The sequence below is a fragment of the Scatophagus argus genome, chromosome 4 (assembly GCF_020382885.2).
Source record: "Scatophagus argus isolate fScaArg1 chromosome 4, fScaArg1.pri, whole genome shotgun sequence".
NCBI lineage: Eukaryota > Metazoa > Chordata > Actinopteri > Scatophagidae > Scatophagus > Scatophagus argus.
Genome location: NC_058496.1, coordinates 20,152,187 through 20,172,136, shown reverse-complemented (window position 1 = coordinate 20,172,136; position 19,950 = coordinate 20,152,187). Strand labels below are relative to the sequence as shown.

General features: G+C 42.0%; 1 protein-coding gene and 1 long non-coding RNA gene across 3 annotated transcripts in view; both read right to left on the bottom strand.

Moving 5' to 3' along the window:
* The window catches only part of LOC124057782, a 1,110,263-nt gene that overhangs the window by 418,351 nt on the left and 671,962 nt on the right, over positions 1-19,950 (bottom strand). The window lies entirely within an intron of this gene.
* Positions 1,691-19,601, bottom strand: specc1la (sperm antigen with calponin homology and coiled-coil domains 1-like a). 2 transcript variants are annotated; one of them, XM_046386234.1, is made up of 16 exons: positions 19,379-19,601; positions 13,355-13,517; positions 13,107-13,248; positions 11,393-13,023; positions 10,735-10,942; positions 10,403-10,476; positions 9,255-9,430; positions 8,767-8,930; positions 8,353-8,471; positions 7,754-7,844; positions 7,082-7,171; positions 6,808-6,970; positions 6,429-6,531; positions 4,699-4,815; positions 4,515-4,574; positions 1,691-3,452 (listed from the first exon to the last, which is right to left on the bottom strand). In XM_046386234.1, the coding sequence occupies exons 2-16, from the start codon at positions 13,478-13,480 to the stop codon at positions 3,363-3,365; spliced, it is 3,354 nt and encodes a 1,117-aa protein (XP_046242190.1). In that variant the 5' UTR covers positions 13,481-13,517; positions 19,379-19,601; the 3' UTR covers positions 1,691-3,362. The 2 variants fall into 2 exon arrangements, with proteins under 2 accessions (XP_046242190.1, XP_046242191.1); XM_046386235.1 differs by having other exon boundaries at positions 6,808-6,967.

Genomic DNA, 19,950 nt, shown 5'->3' with positions numbered 1-19,950 from the left:
AATGGATTGTAAGAAAAAAAAAAAAACAAGGCAACATGGAAACAAAAAATACAAACTAAAGCAGGTTCAGTGGAATTCTCAGAGCATTTTTCAAGTAAACAAAAACAAACATAGCGTGATGAAGTGGACCCAGTAAAGACGTAATGCACCGTTCACATTTGCTTTGCTCGCTGTGGTAAAGCTTTACACTTAAAGGGCATCATCTCAGGTCCCAAACAGTGTAACATGTCCCTCATGTCTGCATCGTGTGGAGGTGGAATGTGCTTCCTAACGTCTGCCAGCCGTCTAGTCTCTCCGCAGCGGGCCGGCCTCAGTGTTCATCAATCACTCCACATCAGCATGCGCTGGACCTCGTAAAGTCCCAGGATCACTAAAGCGTGATCAAAATACATTCCACTTGCAGGACGGAGAGGCTTCAAATCTGCCTGAAGCTCTCAGACGTTCCTGTTGGGAACGATAAAACATGCGGGCCCGCGGTGGAATCAAACAGAACACAATAAAATTGTTCCTCAGAATCATGGCATCACAAGTGCCCTATCAGCAGGGAGCCAGCACCTTCAAATGACATTAAATAACTCACTCACACTGTCTCTTGGACACAAAGAAAGAAACTGTCAGTGTTGCAGGCCCTTGTGCTCAGTCTGTATCACTGAATGTGTAACGCAGATGTGGCTTGACAAACACAACAGCAGGATGTGCTCCTAAATGTAGCAAAAAAAGTTGTTCCTGATGTTGCTATCGATACCAGCTGGCAGCTTCACCTGATCCAAACAGTGGGTAGTCACCTTCCCCACACACATGAGGGGATTCGACCAGCTTCCAATGGTTTATGACCATCACTGTTCCTCAAGAGGCACGAACAAGAACAACATTGTTTTAGAAACTATTTCCACACTGTGACACACGCCTGGTGAGGAAAGATAACCGCAGTTTGAAATATCACAGTTATTAGTGTGGGAGAAAAATAAAATAAACAAAGAAAAAAAAACAGCTTATCTCAGTGCAGCTACTTACCAAATGTGTAATAAATTCACACACACACAAATAAAGCAATGAGTTCACTACAAGATTGGAAACCATGCAAATAAATACAGCAAACTTCGTATGCTGAGGCACAACAAACACACAGCAGTCACACAGCATTACACCGAGTCCCGTCTCTTTATCATTTGTAAGCAGCAGGCCTAAATAAGCCTTTAATAAATGGTTTAGAACACACTGTGATGCAGCTGTAAGCAGACAAAGTGTTTGTTAATGTATCTGTAAGTGACTAGAGCCTGCTGTGGGTGCCCACATGTGGCTGCTGTAAATGAAAAAAATGAATGGCAACATAATAAAACACAGTTGTAATGACAGAAAAGGTGTCTTGATAGAAGTTATAATTACTGACAAATATCACACATTAGTAAACACTTAAAAGTCCTACTAGGTGTGTTGTAAACCATTTATTAATGCGTATAAATACTAAATAGCAGGACTTTAGTGTTACCATCAACACTAACGTTGCTGACAGAAACCAGACAATTTAAATGACGTGTGCCACAAAGTATCTCTATGGTAACAGTTAGTCATAGTAGGAATTTAAATAACTAGTGTTCTAACACATCATGAGTATTAACACACAAAATAGGTCAATGGTGCCGTGAAATGTCCATAGTTTGTCATTTATGTGCAAAATAGTTTTGCAACATTTGATTTGATTTGATATTAAAGTTTGACATTTTCATAAGTGCTTATTTGCTTTCTTGTCATATGTTTGATGAGCAGACGGACAATGTCGTGTCCTCACGTCTGGAGGCTAAATATGGAGCTAGAGCCTGCAGTTTATTAGCTTAGCTTAGCTTAGCATAGAGAGTGGAAACGGGGACAAACAGCAAAAAAGGTAACAAATCTGTCTACCAGCACTTCTAAAGCTCACTAATTAACATGTTGTATCTTGTTTAATTTGAACATAAAACTGTAAAGACTACAGTCTTCGCTGACTGTCTGAGATATATCAATTAGGGAGCTTTAGAGGTGTTGCTAGGTGGGTTTTGTCACCTGCAGAGAAAACCGTGCTTCACTGTTTCCAGACTTAAACTATATCTTTAATGGGATGCTGCACTGACCTACTAAAGTGTGTCTTCACCTATGAATGTGTCTCTGATGGTTTCCAAAAACTAGAGCAAACTTTCCCAGCATAAAGTTCCTGGGTGAGACACAGATTTTCTAATTAAACCCTCAGGCTGATAAAGTTTTAAGGCTCTGCGAGCTATCAAAACACACTAAATGCCACTCATTCATATTTTGGTTATGATGAAACGATGCCGTGTGCTGTATGTGCCTAATGAAATAAGTCAAGCAGTGCAAGATGGCAAATGCAGGCCCAACAAAATGAAAACACTCACATTATACAGTTCAGTGTTCAACTCACACACATCAAATGAATATTAGTGAATGAATGAGTGTTAGTGTGGTTTAACAAAATGTGTAGTAGTGTTGCAGAACATAGCATATTTCTGTATTTGAAAAGCAAACTGCCACACATGACTAGATGCTGTCTGCAGCAGCTGATGGTCAATAAGCCAGGAATCAACAATCAAAAGGCTCTGAAATATATTTGGCAACCACTCCTCAAGTGTTTAGCTTTACAAACTGTAGTGACAAGACACTGCTTCTGTGGAGGACTGGCCCATAGAGAGAGCTCAAGTCCCGGCCTCCTGCATCAAAACTCACACAGGCACTTGATCTATTGAAACTGAGGCATCTGTATCGTACTATAACGTCTGGAAGACTTGGTGCAAAGGGGCTGAGTCTGTCTGAATTCCTTTCAGAGGGAATTTTCAGGACTTTGGGGGGAATTCCAACATCACCGAGTTTTGGTTTGTTGTTCTGGAGATGCTGATGTCTTCCACCAAATATTCACAACCAACAAAAGAAAATACATGTCAGTTTATGACAACAACTTCCAAAGAAAGCCAAATCTGTGAGAATTCCCCCCATTCCCCAGGAATATTATTTGCCATTAACAGCCATGTAAAAGGCACTGAGACTTGGTTTCTTTGACCTTTCATTGCTGCTCAGTTCATACTTGGCTCACCAGGCTTTCATAAGAGTTACTTCTCATGGCTTACAAGTGTGACAGTAGACATTACAAGCCCTTGGATTATGACTCTACACAAAGCACCTTCATTGCTGCGCTGGGAGGATGGAGGAGCTGTGTGTGACCAGTGAGGTTCTGGTCCGCCTTTAGTGTTGCTAAATACTCAGGATCAACATGCAGCGTGACTGGATGTTGCTGTGGTGTGGGGGACAGGTGGTCAGGGGGCTAGCTTGCGTGGCTCTGATCGTGCTGCACGAGCAGAATGGGTGAGACGGTGAAGTCAGGTCTCAAAGTACTTGTAGATGGCTGTGACATAAGTCATGACACTCTGCCAGTCCGGCCTCTCTGTGTGCACCATCTCATTTATGTCCTGAAACAGAGACACACATTGTTTAATTCATTTTTTGTGTGTACATGGAAACAAAGGAAACTTCCCCATAATAACTCTGCAAACTCCATCCACTAATAACGCACACACATTGTGGCTAAAAGCTCCAGAAGAAATTTACTGTGCGAACCTTGACTAACAAATTATTTCTTTAATTACGTCCACAGTCAAACAAGAAACAGACCTGACAGCCTTAACAACACAGCCTCAACATACAGTTGTAGGAAAAGTCTTTCTTGCACTCTCATGTTTGTATGGTGAATATGAAGCTAAGTTCAGCAGCCACTGAACTTTGCTTAGCATAAAAACTGCAAACGGGGAAACAGTTAGTCTGCTTCTGTCCAAAGGTAACAAAATCCACCAACCAGCACCATTACAGTTCAGAAATTGGTACATTCTGCTTTGTACAGAAGTTTTTAATCTTTGTTTACTATGCTTTATTATTAGCATTTATTGCATGCCTTTTTATCTTTTAAGTCTGTGGGTATTGCTGGAATTTGTAAATTTCATGAGTAAAGTATAATAATAAAGAACAAAAGAATAAAGAATAAAGTACCTATACATCTATCTATCTGTCTTGACATACTGTATGTCATTTGTTTAATCACACAAAAACCAAAGTAAAAAAAAACAATGACAAGTTGAGAGTTAAGTGCTGGACAATTTATGGGCCACACGCAGAGACTTCCTGTCATTGCTGCGAGGTTGCCAGGCTATATCACAGGGCTAGATTTTGTACTGTTGCTGTGCAGGCTGATCTTGTTACCACTAGACAGAGCCAGACTCGCTGCCCCACCTGTATCCAGTTTTCATGCTAAGTTAACAATATCACTGATTAAACATACAACTTCACAGGTCATACTAAGAGTTAGGAGCGCATGTCAGAATAGAGCGGAAAAACAGAACTTAAAAAAACAAACTATAAGTCCAAATTTCAGCATTTCAAATCTGACCCAAACTTGTGTCTAGATAGATTTCTTTTTTTTTTTTAGTTTAATTGTCATTTATTTTTAGGAAGTAAGTTGATACTGGTATAAAGCTTACCAAAGTGCATTTGATGCCCACACTCTCTGCTGCCTGGAAAGCTAAGGTGAAGTTTCTCCTCTGAGAGAAGAAGAGAAAGTCAAAGTCACTCACAGTGGACCATTACATCGAACAGCATCAGTGAGAACTAAAGCTGTAATGATGCACTGATGATGGCTTGAACATCAGGACTTTCTCTACTTGCCTTCTCCAGGCTGGTGAGCTCCTGGTAGGGGATGTGTGCAGGCAGGTATGTGTGGAGCACAGCGCAGAAGGCCAGACCATCATTCCAGCTGCTGCTGAAGTTTGTGATATCAATGTTCTGAAAAACAAGGCCACCATTCCCTTAAACTTTGGTTTAACTCAACTGCACCGTTACAGTTCAGGACAAAAAAAAAGGAAGAGAGAAAAGAAAAGAAATCGATGAAAAAACAATTTCTTAGCTTATCCGGGCTAAGAGGGCACAACATTTTATCACAGGAAATGAATGTCACTGCCAGCCACTGTGCATTACAGACTTTCACCATCACTTGCAACAATATAATGGTCACAATAAATTCAGCTGTCATGGAACTATTTAAAATGATTTAACCACAGAGAAGAGCTCGACCTGATAACAGAGGGACAACACAGCTCATCTATCTTTTCCACCATGAGCTGTCGTCTGACATCCGCAGGGTCTGTAAATCTAATTTCAAACAACAACTGAGTTTAGGCATTGGTCAAGCGTCCTTCCTACCCAGTGATTCAGCGAAAGCCTCGTGATTTTGTCAGGCAGATAACATACAGGATGTGTTAAATGTCGCACACTTCCTGGAGAAGACCTAAGGTGCATGGAAACCATAACCTACATCAGTTAAAAAGGAGTAAACATCACTATAATATAGCAAGCGACTCTTAACAGACCTGCTGACCGTCACTTCAGTGACAGCAATTTCTAGGTTGTTGCTGGGATGTTTATTGTCTCTACACATGTTAAGGTTTAGATTGGAGTCAATCAATGACATCATCATGCTGCACTGAACCGACAAGGAAAGTCTAGGCAAAAGAAACACCCCACAAAATCCAAGATTTTCATGAGATCAACTCCTGTTTTTGATATGCTTGTGGTCAGCGATCTTTTTCTAAGATGGGCCTTTAATGTATGTAGATTACCTTTATATTTTGTAGTTTTGATTGCTTGCAGTGGGGTCTGCCATACCTGTGCTGGGTTTTTATTGCTTATCTTAGAATGACGGATACGCAGAAAATGACTCAGCATTCAGCTTTACTGTTAATTTAAATTGTATTTGCCATCACACTTGCTGTTTACTGCTCACTCTCCTGACACCACGTCAGAGCCGTATTAAGTTTTTGCTAACAATTCCCATTGCCACTAGTTCAATTTAAAAACGTTTTGCTGCCATCCACACAAAATACATCAGCAAGACAAAAGTCATTGTCGGCTTGTTCTCAAAAAAGAAAAACCACCCAACTTATAGTTACAGGTCAAAGAGCTGATAAAGATTCAGTGATGCTCAGGTACAGTTCAGCAAACAGGCTTAAAGATGAATATTTTCCTCACTAGCCAGCCATAAAAATTGTTGGCCTCATGCCAATAGGTACTGGTCTAATGACAAAAATAACAAGTTCTAATTATGATAAGTAATTAAAAATCAATGAAAAAGAACCTTTTCTATTCTGTGCACTGTGTTCTTGTCAATGTGTTGTCACCAGGTGTCTACATTACCCACAATGCAACGGTAGACTGCCAGCATATCAGAGGGTGATTTAGGTGTGTTATGCTAGCAGCTAGCATAACACAGCTAGCTATTTCTTATTTTCACACTTGAAGTCTTCAGCCCCAGCTGAAGCTGACTTCAATGACATCTCTTGAGGCTATTTATCTTCAGATCAGCTGGTATCACTGGTACCAGTGACAGGATATGAAGTTACCTGATAACCCTCAGTCTTCTTCTGGCACCACTTTAGCAGAGCGTTTCTCTTGGAGCCCCCGTACTCTCTGGCCAGTGCTGACAGCGGGTCCTTTCTCTCTTCTCTGTGACAGACCAACAGAAGAGACATTGCACAGTTTTAAAACGATTTACTGTGTCAGTAAGGCAAACAGACTTTATGGTAAACATGTTTGCCTAAAGAACTACAAAAGCTGTCATGGGCTAAAGTATGGAGAGGAGATGTCACACTGGGAACTGGGTTAAAATCATTTGCAATAATGAAAACAGAGACTTTAAACAGGTAGCGCGAGCACATTTGTTGGATTGTAGGCAAATAACCCAACCCACTTTTACAGATGACTCAGTGCCCCAAGAGGTACCTTAGGCGGCTGCGTGCTGTGGGGGTGATGGAAGCGGTGGGGGAGGAGGAGGACAGTGAGAGTGGGGAGGAGGCAGCACTCATAGCCATCAGGGAGGTGGAGGAGGCACCATCTGAAGCAGACATGTCCCTTTTTATCTCCTCATTGCTCCGGCGGGACACTGCTGAGGACAGGGAAGACAGTTATGGACTCAAAAACTACTGATTGAGTTAATTAGAGTTAGAGTTAATTAGAGTTAATAATAAATTTATGTAATTCAACTAGCATGTCTAACCTGAGATTGCTTTGGTGGAGTCCATGTTGGAGACCCTCTGGAGGGCAGACGGAGGTCGGCTAGCCGACGCTCCCCTGAGAAGGTGCTCAGCTATGGATGGATCACAGCATTAATGTCACATCTCGTACAGTGTTTCTATAAGGGACTTCGCGTGAAATATTATGTAACAGGGCCAGTAAAGGGAAACATTCCAGATCCTCTGAGTTCAGGAAATACCAGCAAACAAGGCTGCCTCATCCGGCAAGAAAACAATAAATCAGAAAAAGCTAAATGGACCACTAGAGGCTATGGTCAAATCTGCACGTTCACATGAAACACTTGAACTCTTTACTGGTGAGAATGAACAGAGGGAAATTCTACAGTATGTGGTGCGTCAGTATTTCCTTCTTATCAGCCACTTTTGATTAACCAAAACATGAAGTCAGCATATAGTAAACTAGTACTAACTCCAGGATTCTGAGGAAAAGCTTCCAAGTCATTTCTCATGAGAGAGGAAAAAGCCCACTCTAGTCAAACATTATGATGGTTTACTGTAACAGAGGTAACGCAGAGGACAAAGAACACCTGTGTCTGACTCATACTGTAACAGCAAATTGCTCTGCTTTTTGCAACTACACTTCTACACATCATTATTGACACAAAACACAGAAAAAACTGTGAAAGCTGCCTCACCTGGCATGGTGATGTCTGTGTAACTGGGCCTCTTATCACTCAGGGAGGATAGCGGCTTGGCTGCCGACATGGACCCACTTATGGAGTGTCTCTGAAATGGTAAAAACAAAGAAAACAGCTAACTGCATTAACAGTCCTGTTACCTCAAATTCTGTGATCCTGGTTAAGAAGAGCACAATGAAAAATATACACACAAGCCAACACTTTTAACACAGCAAAAAGGTGAAAGAAAATCTCCTAATTTTCCTGACTTCACTGGTTGAGAAAATTCTTCAGGGAGTGAGCAGGGAAGGCTTGCAGAGTCACTGACACAGTTGGTCACTCTCAAATTTCTGAACAACATTTCAGTAAAATTAGCTAAACAGCACAAAATGCAAAACCAAACCAACAGGTTTTTTTATATTGAAGAGTTTTCTGCCCTTTTAGATTTGCAAGAACTTTGTTTGCAAGAATATTGTTGCAAACTAAATCTTGCATTCTGTCCTCGTCAACAGTTTTTTAATATTTCCCAGTGAAGCAAGGAAAGACATCAGACAGTTCCTGGCTAACCACTAAAATGCATTAAATGGCAACACTGGTGTAAACCTTTGTTCTTGTACCTGTATGGGTGAAACAGCAGCTGCCGGAGGGGTTTTCATGGGACTGGGGCTGAGGGGGGTGCGGGGCAGCGGGGTAGCCGAGGCTGTCGGAGTCACAGAGGCACCGTTGGAAGGTGGACCTAAGTACAGTGCAAAGAAAGCAGCACATACAGCTGAGTTTAGCCCTGGTCCACACATGTAAATAAATACATTAAACAGTTTTCTGTGATAATCCTTTCACAAAAAAACTAAAAACAAAGATAGGATTCTATGACTATACTAAGAGCAATGGGGTACAAAGACAAAACATCAACTATTTTAATGCATTGTCAAACAAGTGTGCAAACTAGGAAATCGTTTGGGAATATCCAGTTTTCTTATTAAAATAAGCAGCAACATATTAAAGTGAAGAATGTGAAGCATCTTATGATGTACCTTGTGAGGCACTGTCAAAGCTCTTGATGAGCGTTTTGACAGTGGGGGAGGGCTCAGAGGAGGTGGAGGATCGCCGGCTGAGACCCATGCCCTGTCTGAGAGCGGCCAGGTCCCTCTCCACTGCGTTCATGTAGTTATACACTCTGCCTCTCTCCTCGTCCTGCCTGGGAAACACACAGTACTCTACTCAGCGTGTACACTCACAGCTGCTGTAGTGTCTCTTTCTATGGTACGGTTCAACAATGGCTCAATCATCTTGTGGAGGCAAAATTGTAACTGAAAATTAATCATTTCCGTCTGTAAAGGAAATTTTTCAACTGTGGGATTCATCCAAAGATAAATAAATTCAAACACTGCAACTAAGCATCCAGAATCATGATCAAATAAACAAAGTTAAATCCTGTTCGTTTTGTTTACAAATTGAAGATAGACAATGTAAGCATGACCACTGGAGCTCCCTCAAACGTCGCTCTCGCTGTGGGTCTTACTTGCGGCTCTTGACCTCGTCCAGCTCTTTGCTCAGCTTCTCATTCTTCTCCTGGGCTTCCTGCAGCCGACGCCGCAAATCTCCGATCTCCTCCTGTGCTTCGGATTTGATGTCATTAGCAATGACAACGGCCGTCTGCAGATCAGCCTGGAATTGACGCCACTCCATCGACTCCTCCTGCACATACACACAAACACATGTTGAGTTGAACTTTAATTAGGCTAAATGATACATTGCATCATTAAAGCAGTATTAATAATTTGGCAATGATTTGTCGCTTGGAAATGGAACAAACTGCATATTAATGGCCAGTCACTTATCTAACACAGCCTGTAGACGTGCAGAAATATGAACAATCATTTAGAGCCATGTTTCTGGCTACCTGGTGAATGTTCAACAATCACTCTCCTTCTAGCCAGTCTTTTGTCTCCACCAACTCTTGAGAAACACATACATTTGGCTTACTTTTTAGCTACTAAATGCTCCAACATGTTCACCAGTCAGTTGGTATATTTGTCGGTCCGCTCTCTGATGGTGTGCAAGTAACACACAATGGGTTTGTCAGAGCTTTTTCAGGTTGTTTGAATAATTCTCTGTGTGTGTTTGTCATTCAGGATGACACCTTGGACATTATACATCATCACTTGCTCCACTGCTAGGAAATTTACTAACTTACTTTGCACAAGCCAAGTTGCAGTTTACATCCATGTTCATCAAGAATCATAAAATATATAAAGTGACTCAAAGAGCACTTCGTCAGACGGTGCAACAATAACATGAAGCTCAGTATCATCAAAACCACTGAGCTTGCGGTGGAATACAATGCTCTAAATGTGGTTGTTGCTGCAAAGAAGCTAGAAATCCTAAAACATGGCTGCTTCACACATATGATCAACCCAGCAGCACAGAAGATCTCTTCAATCAGCGCTGTTTCAAGGCCGACACCCAAGTTCAGTGTCACCAATTCAGTATCTGATCAAATGTGACATACGATGACAATCTGTGATTCTGTTCCAGAGTTACGGTGTGGAATAAAGGACAGAAAACATTATGATGTCAAAGTGACTTTATAAACTATACTGTCTGTGAATCATATGACAGAAGAGCGTTTGCAGCACGTTGCCCAGCACCCCTTTTGTGCAATCTTACCCTCAGTCTGCGGTGAAGAATCTTTATCTCTCTCTCCATGTCATGCTTCTGGTCCTGCAGCTTCTTCACAGAGTCTGAAGCAGGAGGTGAGAACATGATGGAGACACTGACACCAACAGATCACTGAACAGACTCAAAACCACACATATCTTACTACTGTTAGTCTGCATTGCCACAGTTAGAAGAAGTTTGACAAATGCTTGATGGCAGAAGATTACGACTTTTGAGATATGGCCCTATGATAAGCTGTTAATCAAACCGGCTATCTTGATGTAGATGTTGGTTTTGCTTTCACACAAGATGTCTTAAATGATGACTGCTTGCCCACTTACTCTCTAGGTCTGTGATGATGAGGTTGTCATGGAGTTTGAGAGCTCGGTGCTGCTCCACCTCATCCTCCAGCTCAAAGATGGTTTCCTTCATGTCTGCGATCTCAGTCTCTTTCTCCTGTAGATCCACCCGCTGCTTCTCCAGCGTGCGCTCCTGCTCGGCCATCTGCTGCTGCACCTGCTCCTGGAAGTCTCTGTATTCCCTGTCCAGCTGCACATACAGGAAGAGGGAATTTTTCACTTAATTAACAAGCAATGAGACAATTAACTGACTAATGTGCAACACCGTTGCAGCAGTGTCATACTCGTATCATTTATAGAGACGTATTGTGTACACATCGGCACATCCTCTGCCGGTTATTACATTGGAGAGATACAAACAAAGAGCATGTGCCACCACTTGCTAAAGGTAGACAATGGAGACCTGACTGCTGAATTTGTGTTTTCAAAAGGTAAAATCTGCTCTGTTTTGGTCCATAGACAATAGTGGCCATTTGCCACTCATTTTGACCCAAAAACTCTTGCCTGAGTTCTTGCACTCTATATTTAAGTTTCATGTAGATCAACCATAACAATTTAGCATGTTATAGCTTTGGGTAATTGATGCCCCACACGCTGTCTCAATTTTAGATCTCAAAATCATCCACAAGTTTTAACTAACCTTACTAAATGTCTCCTGCATCCGGGTGAGGTCACTGTGGGTTTGTTCAAGGTCCTCCTGCAACTTTGCCGCCTTGGCCTCAGCCTCTTCTTTCCCCAGACGTACTCCTTCCAGCAGCTGGCAGATGTCATTTTTGTCCCCCGCTGTATGAAGAGAGTACAGCTCGGCCACCCTCTGCCTCTCCTGGTCCAGCTGTGCTCTGCAGCGGCTCAGCTCCGCCTGGTCATTGCTCACGGCCGTCTTGTACTCCTCAAGTGCGGCCGCCATGGCAGCTCGACCCTGTCTCTCCGACTCCATGATGCGCTCCATCTGGTGGTTTCTCTCCTTCAGTGCTCCAATCATCTCCTGGGCCTCGGCGTTGTCCTGCTCAGCCATCTTCAGTGTATTGGACAGGTGCTGCTGAACCCCCAGCAGCTGCTCTCTCTCAAAGCGGGCATTATCTGCCAAGTCTGCGTAGCGCTGCTCCAGCTCCATGTAGCGGCCACTCTTGATGTCCTCCTCTAGCACGTACGATATGTGATGCTCATCCAGCAGGGATCGCAGGTACTCAATCTGTCGACCATAGAGCTCAAGCTTGTCACTCTGCTGGCACAGGGAGTCCATGAGGATCACCTTTTCTTCCCCTAACCGCTCATTCTCTCCGTTGAGCTCCTGGGTAATTTGTTGCAGGTCAGCCAGCTCCTGTAATGTGGCCTGGAGCTCCTCGGCAGTGCTGTGCTGGTTCTCTTCCATCTGGTGTATGCGCTCCGTCAGACAGGCCACAGACACCTCGCTGGCGTTGCCACTGCTGCCCCTCCGCGAGCGCTCTCTGCTGGGTGCGCATTCTGACTCAGATGATGAGGAAGCTCCAGAGGGGGCGTCCAGAGCATCATCACTGGATGTGACGGCTTGGTAGACCTCACTAGATTCACTGTCGAGGTTGTCTGCAGAGCCTCCATGCTGGTGTCCCGTGAGCAGATCCTCCAGTGAACCAGGGGCTGATCCTTCCACTGAGGAGGCCAGCGTACCCGTTCCCCCACCATCACTCTGCCCACTGCTTGCAGCCAAGTCCGGGCTCAGGGAGGCGTAGCTGAACAGCTTGTCAGAACCATCCAATCTCTGCTCCAAAGAGAAGCCCAGCGCATTGAGCCGATCTTTTAGCATTCGGTTCTCACTCTTAAGCAGGTTGAGCTCCTCTCTGATGGCCTGGTTCTGCTCTTGTAAGAGAATCAGAGTGGACTCCACATCAGCTGCTGTGATGGCTGAAACATGGGGCTTCTCTTCCTCCTCAGCTGCTTCCTGTGGCGGTGATTCATTCCCTCCCAAACCAAGCTGTGCCCTCATGTCTCTCAACTCACTGCGCAGATGAAGGATCTCCACATCTTTGCTTTTAGCCAAACCCAACAGGTCTTTCACTTTGGCCTCCAAAGCTACCTTATCACTGATCTGGCCGTCTGATTTAGATTTGCTCATACGGACCTCAGACTCTGCCAGGACTTGGCTGCGAGAACGCTTCCCAGAGGCCACATCCCCAGCTACAGTCCCAGACGCCAGCTGCTTCTTATTGGCTGAGGTCCTGGATGTCCTAAGGCGATCCCGTGATGAATTTGGCTCCTTGGAAATTGAAGATGTTGTACGCTTGGATGAAGTACCTGGTAAGACGTAATAAAAAGTCATCCTTACATTTCAGTACAATAGATAAAATGAATATCTAGGCATAAGATATTAGATATACCTGATGTTGTCTTTGGCTTGCTGTCTAGGTTGCTAGCAGAAGTCCCAATGGAGGCAGTCCTCTTGGCCTTGGTAACAGCATTACTTGATGTAGGATTCCCACCAGCCATAGCTGTTACAAGATCATCATCATTGCTTTTCACCTGCAAACAGAAAAATATTACAAATTCAACAAAAAACGAACACAAACAATAAACTAGAGTCCAATTGCCAGTATGATTAATCAGTTCTGACTGGTCCTTCACATACCTTAGAGAGAGACGCTGAAGTGCCAGTCTTGGTTGCAGGCTTTCCAGTCCCAGTGGTAGCCGTGGCCTCTGCCTTCCCTCGATCCCCGCTCACTTTACTCACCACTGGCCGGACCGACTTCTTCATACTGAGCTCTCTGATGCCAATACATTTACAGCTCAATCTGTGCACAAGAGGAGGGAGGAGAAAGGTAATGTATGTCAGCTCGCAGAGTGATAGCTCCAGTTTTCCATGAAGAGAAATTCTTTCCACAGACACTATTCCCTAAACGCTAAAAAAAAAAAAAAATACTGAGACCACACTGAAAAGCAGACCACTTCGAGAAAATGTGTTTCTCTTCGTCAGTCTCTGTAATTTCAAATTTATTCCAAATAGGTGGAGTTTGGGAGATAGTGGATAATTTTGCAGATTCTGCTGATCCTTATAGTTAATGTAAATATTGCATTTTAAGAATGTTTATTTATATTTACATCTGGATACATAGACACTTGTGTGGTAATTTGAATCATTTTGTCCTTCCTGCAGCTACATTTGGTAGCTGTTAGGACAGCTGTAGAGGACCACCCAGGATACAGGAATGCCAGATAAACACTGAAATCAAGGATTTTTAAAAAACAACTTGTATCTCCACTAGATGGCTCTCTAGTGGCTCTAGATGGTGTTTGTAATAGTTCAGTCAGTTCATGTCAATGTCAGCTGCAACAATGATGACACTGACAAATCTGTGTGGGTGGTTGCTGCTTCCCATGTCTATTTATTTGTGGGAATCTACAATGTACTTGTTAGCACAGACAAAGATCTGCAAGACAGAACCTTAGTAGCTCCGAACAGGATAATCATCAGAGCCAAAAAAGGAAAAATAGACTCTTCACAGATCAAAGTGAAATATTTTGTGAGGCAAAAATGTGGGTCTGTTACTGTGCAACCGATGTGTGATGTACTGGATTTCATTTTGCACTGCCAGGAAATCATTTAGTGCCATGTTTGTGCAAGATGTACTCATACCAGTTCACATTCACCATAGCTCTGTTTTAACAACTAGACAAATCAGAAACATAATCACATTTTAATGGGGGCAAATTCTTGAGAATGATTGTGTGAGCTTCATTTCAAAACGTGTGCTGAATTAGGGGATATAAAAATATTCTCTCTGTTTGGTATGACGTACCTAACAGTTATCTGTTGCATTTTTGCCAATAAATGGTGTTCATTTGGCAGTGAACAAGGTGTTGAAATTGGCTACAAACACAAAGAAAAATTTGTATAAAACACAGGTCTGTGCACATGTTGCCTGAAGGTGTGAGGCAAACCTGACTTGATGCCACAATAGCAAGAATTGTGATTTTGGACACAGTTGGAGTAAGTACTTTAGCACAGATTTGGATTTAGTCTTGAGGTTCTTTTTGCACTATGGCTCTAAAGAGGAAATAGTAAGCCAACATTATTTATTGTTCACAGGAAATCCAGACACAATCAATCTCTGAGTCAGTGATCTCTTGTTTTCCTAAGCAGAAGTTTGTTGTTTGGATATAGAAATAAATATAAAAAACATATCAGCGGAAAACCTGAAACTTTACACAGAACCAATGTGTTGTAGTAGGAGTACAAATGTTTGGACAATCCACGGACTGAAACCTTTCACTGAGTCTTTGAATGCACAACCTGATTCTTCCAGAGTATCAAAAAGAACCTGCTACTAAACCACAACTGCGCTTTGCTGCAAATGCTTTTCTAATAGATTTCAGCTGTGTTCCCTTGGCACTTTATCCGTCATCCTGCTCCAAATCTTCCACTTCCAGTGCACACAGTCCTTAAACTGACTCATTTTTCTCACAGAGACAATATTTTTTCTTTTATTATTTACTACAATTTCTATTATTTTAACATTGGCCGCCAGTGATGGTGGTGATAAGCATTTAGCTACACCTAACTCAAATAACCAATCCAAAGCAACACATAGCCCCAGGCTTAAGGAAGAGTTACGAGGAGTCTGACTGGACCTGAATACTAAAGCACGTTGTGTTCTGCATTTGCAACCTCAGAATTAGAATATTAACCCTGGGTTTACACCATGCACATTTCTCCACTCAGTGTCTTTTGTCTTTTCATTTTAAATAATATATGCAGTTAAGCCAGAAATAGTCATCTGGAAAGCTTTTGTTGTCTTTCAGTCTGCCTTTGCTTGCATTCCCACAGTCCCACTGTGTGTACCTTTTTTTTTTTTTTAAGAACACAAACATTTTGGACATTACGAAATATCAGCACAATATGTATCAGCACCACTGAAGCTGCTAAACTTGCACTATACGCCAATAAGCAAGTAACTTCTCCAGCATAAGACACAGGACAAATCAATAGGACTTGGCTTGCTGTAATACCTCACAACCCTTCTTGATATTACTTCCCAACCTTATCTATCTTTGTAGTTAACGGTCCTGCATGTGTATGCATGTACCGATCCATAAGACACGTGCACTCAACAACTAGTCCATTTTCTGAAAAGCCAAATGCGTGTCAAAGCAGATGTCCGAAACAGAGAGCTGCTAGCTAGAGTTCAGCCCTTTTCATTGGATGTGAACAGACAAGAGATCACCGGCTGGGGACCGAAAGTGCAGCTAAATAGGGCAGCGTTTTTTTTTCAGCGTTTTCACTCTCTCCCCTTTGTAAAATGATTGCATATCGGCTGCAAAAAGATTTGTGTGTGTGTATGATTTTGAAAACAACGATTCAATAATTAAACATTTATGCACACTGTTCTGTAAAACTCGGTTCAGTTTGGGAATTTAAGTCTAAACAAGCTGTTCTTCTTACACTACTGTTCTTTACAGTCTTTGGCATCTTTTTTTTTTTTTAAGTTACTTTACTAATCTCAAGCTGGGAAATTACTTCTCTGCATTTAACCCATCAGTGATTGAAACAGCAGCATATATTGGGGGTTAAGTGAATTGCTCAAGGGCACATCAGTCAGCTAATGGGGGGTGGGGACATTATCACTCCACCATACTCAAATTTTTCCTGCCCGTCCAGTGGGGGAATCGAACCAGCGACCTTCCAATCACAAGCCGCTTCTCCAACCTCTAGGCCAACCTCTGCCCCCAAATCTGTGATGAATCACATTGTAACAAAACAATGCTGTTTCTGTGATACTGATACTGATTTTATTATTATTGGGCAGACTCTTTATGACATCATGATGGATTGTTGTTTAGCAAAAATCTTTGATACCCAACACAGGAATGAAAAGGTAAGCCCATCAAGTGTGTCTGCTGCTAGCAGGCACTTCATTAATATTAGTCAAGGTGATTAATTGCCGACTGCATTAATCTACTTAGCGAGGAGGAGTGATTGCTGGACTGATATACAGAATCTACAAAATATAAGCAACCACAAGGACGTGATTATTTCAAATGTAACAGTTTTTCCTATTCCATCAGTACTGTCCATCAGTAAGACAGTGCTATGAGAGGAAGGAGGCTGTCAACATATTTACATGTGCAAAACTGTGCTGCAAAATATAAGCTGCTCCTCACTAGCCAGTGAAATCTGTCCTGATTGAAATTAAACAGAGCTACTGCATTTCAAGAGTCAAGAGGGTTTTTTTAAATTGTCATTTCAGCTGTTTACAGTAATAGTGAACAGTGAAACAAGACAGTGTTCTTCCACGGACCAGGTGCTACACTAGAAATTAAATACAACACTGTACATAGTGGAAACCATTGCAAGACTATAGCTAATGCACAGGATTAAACATAGTGCACAAGAACTGTGCAGACTATACACACAGCACAGAGACTATACAAGACTATACCTACTGCACAAAGACTATAGATACAGAACGAGGAGCAGCACTGACCAGAACATGGTCCTGTTATTGTATGTTTGAGACAGCCATAAAGTGCAGGTAGATACAGTTTTGTACTGACTGCAATGGATCTGATCCAAGGTTGATAAAAGAACAAGTGTGCCTGTGTGTTCTTTTAGAGACAGCTGAACAAAATGCAAGACAGAGGACACAGAAGAAACTGTCTGAGAGGAGAAGAAGGTGGGGGTAAGCAGTGGTCTAGTAACTCATTAATACCCCTCCTCTGCTCCCCTTCCTTATTCATGCTTTAACTGCAGGGAGGTACTTCCTTCCCATAACATCAGCTTCCTGTGGTGGCGTCTCCAGTAAAAGAAAAAGTAAACCCTACAGCAGTGACTGTGTGTACAAAGACAAGCAGGCACCAGTCTGCCTGAGACAGAGCAGACACTGTCAAACCTTGAATTTCATCAACCAATATATGAATTAATATACACACCTGGAGCGCAATTAAACAACTCCCTTGTTATGATGCAGCCTTCAGTCAAATGAGGACTATCAATACTATGCCAATATGTTCTTAGAAATTACGGATCAGCATATTCATCTCTTTGGCATGCTGTAGATGCAAGAAACTCCACATTAGTTATATTTATATTAAACTATGGTGTGTTTGTAAATCGTCTTTTAATCAACTTCTACTTCATTAGCACACTATTTGGAAGAGTTTAGTTGCCTAGAATGGTAACAAATTACATTATTACATGTATTAAATATATTCAAGTCTTCCTGACCAAACAGTTTGCTTTGGAAATGCACTTTTTTCCCCCTTTTGATCAATGCCTCTTGGGGACAAAGTTTCCAAGACTGAAGAGTTTTCCCAAAGATTTTTTTTGTAAAAGCACAGTTATGATCAGGCAGAGCCAAGAAGTAATATCTCATAAGTCCAAATCTATCTCCCGGACACTGATTTAGAGAGTGGGCCGTGACATATTGCTCTTTCCAAGCAGTTCCAGGAAAGTTGGGAAACATCTGTGGTTATCATTGGTTAAAAAGTATGACTCTAAAATGAATCGAATTAGCGACAAACGGGGTGATTTAGCAAGACACCACAGCTCTGCGTTGGTGCGTCGCTTGGCCAGCCAAAACATACCGACAAGCTGCAACATCACTTTGCTATTGACTCTTGTCAGGGGGATGGCAAATTTACTTTGTTCTGGGCTACACCTTAGCAGCACCACGGCTAGCATCAGCCCTAACAAATGTGTCATTCAACTACCCAAGCACATACTTTGGCAACCAAAGTGTTTGAATACAGACAGCTGCCATACTACATGGAGTAATCAACCGTCAGTACGATCATGTTAGGGAACAAATGGCAACTTAAAAACAAGGAGATAACCTAGCTAGCTAGTTAGCTGTAGGGTCAGACACGCAGAGAATTTCAGTAATTTCACTTCCTGTATGGCCATACGCTTTCAAAACAAAGGCACCGCTAGTTACGCAGACAGAACAAAGTTTACTGAAACTACAATATACATACTAAAACTGCGATTCAGGCAAATGATTTAAACCTATAGTGAAATAGCATAGATAGATAGATGTAATTATTTTTACTATTTACAGCCAGATGGAAAGTTATTTACAATAACCTACAGAGTGTAAGTTGTCTGTAGCGTGCCCATAGGGTCAAAAAGGTTGCTTTGAGTAATAGCCAAACTAAAAGTATGTCCAACTGCATCACAGAACTGTTAAAACCATTACCGAGAATAACAAAAGATGTCTAACGTGACAAAGACGCAAAGACATTGTTACGGTTATACGTGAACTACATTTAATTAAGAATAAAGTTTCGGTCAGCAGTCCCCGTTTTAAACACATAGATTTGGAGCTATAGGCAACACATCACTAACACTTATTTTGAAATAATTCATAGCATAGGTCCAAATGATTTTTTCTACCTTGACAGAAGACCAAAATCTGGTTTGAGGGCTAAAACAACATTCACCTTGCTATTTAAAACAAACAAAAAGAACAAAGCGATTCTGCGGACTTACCGTAGCTTTAGAGTTGGCTAGTGTATTTTTTTTTAGTCAGTCATTTTACCTCAACTGTCACTAAGCAATAGCAAACCTACAGCTGCTAATGCTATGGTTTGGCTAATAATGTTAGCGTAGCCGGCAAAAAGGCAGCGTTGTGTCAGTAAATTGATAATATGTACATACCTGCGGTTCTCCTAATTTTTCCGTTTGACAGACTGATAAATATCCGATGAACGTTCATTTGAAGTCTCTAAGACTTCACTAATCCACAACTTTAGACAGCAGGCAGCATCGGTTTCAGATGTCAGCCCCTCTGTGTTGGCAGCAGCCGGATGATCCTCTGTCCCCTCCTCTGGTTGCATCATCTCAGCATCCCCCTCTGTGCGGGAGGCACACTTCACTGCCTCCGAGGTGCTTAAATAGCCCGTGGTTCATTTATAATTGTCTCCAAATTATTCCTGCAACCAAAAGTCTGCACAGCTTCATTTAGACTAAATAACCCACCTTCACACACCTTCAGTTAGAGTAATGCAAACGGGCACATATATTGTCCAAGTTAATTTTTTAGAGTTTATCCCCTGTGTGGTAGATACATCTTCCACATAATTTCTAAAATATCACACCTCTGAATTATTAGTAAACTATTAAATTATGTGGATTGAGAACATTACAGCACAGCATGAGTTTTACGCATATTTATACTGAAACATTGCTGAGCCTTCACATAATAAAACAGTTGGGCCAGAGATTGGACT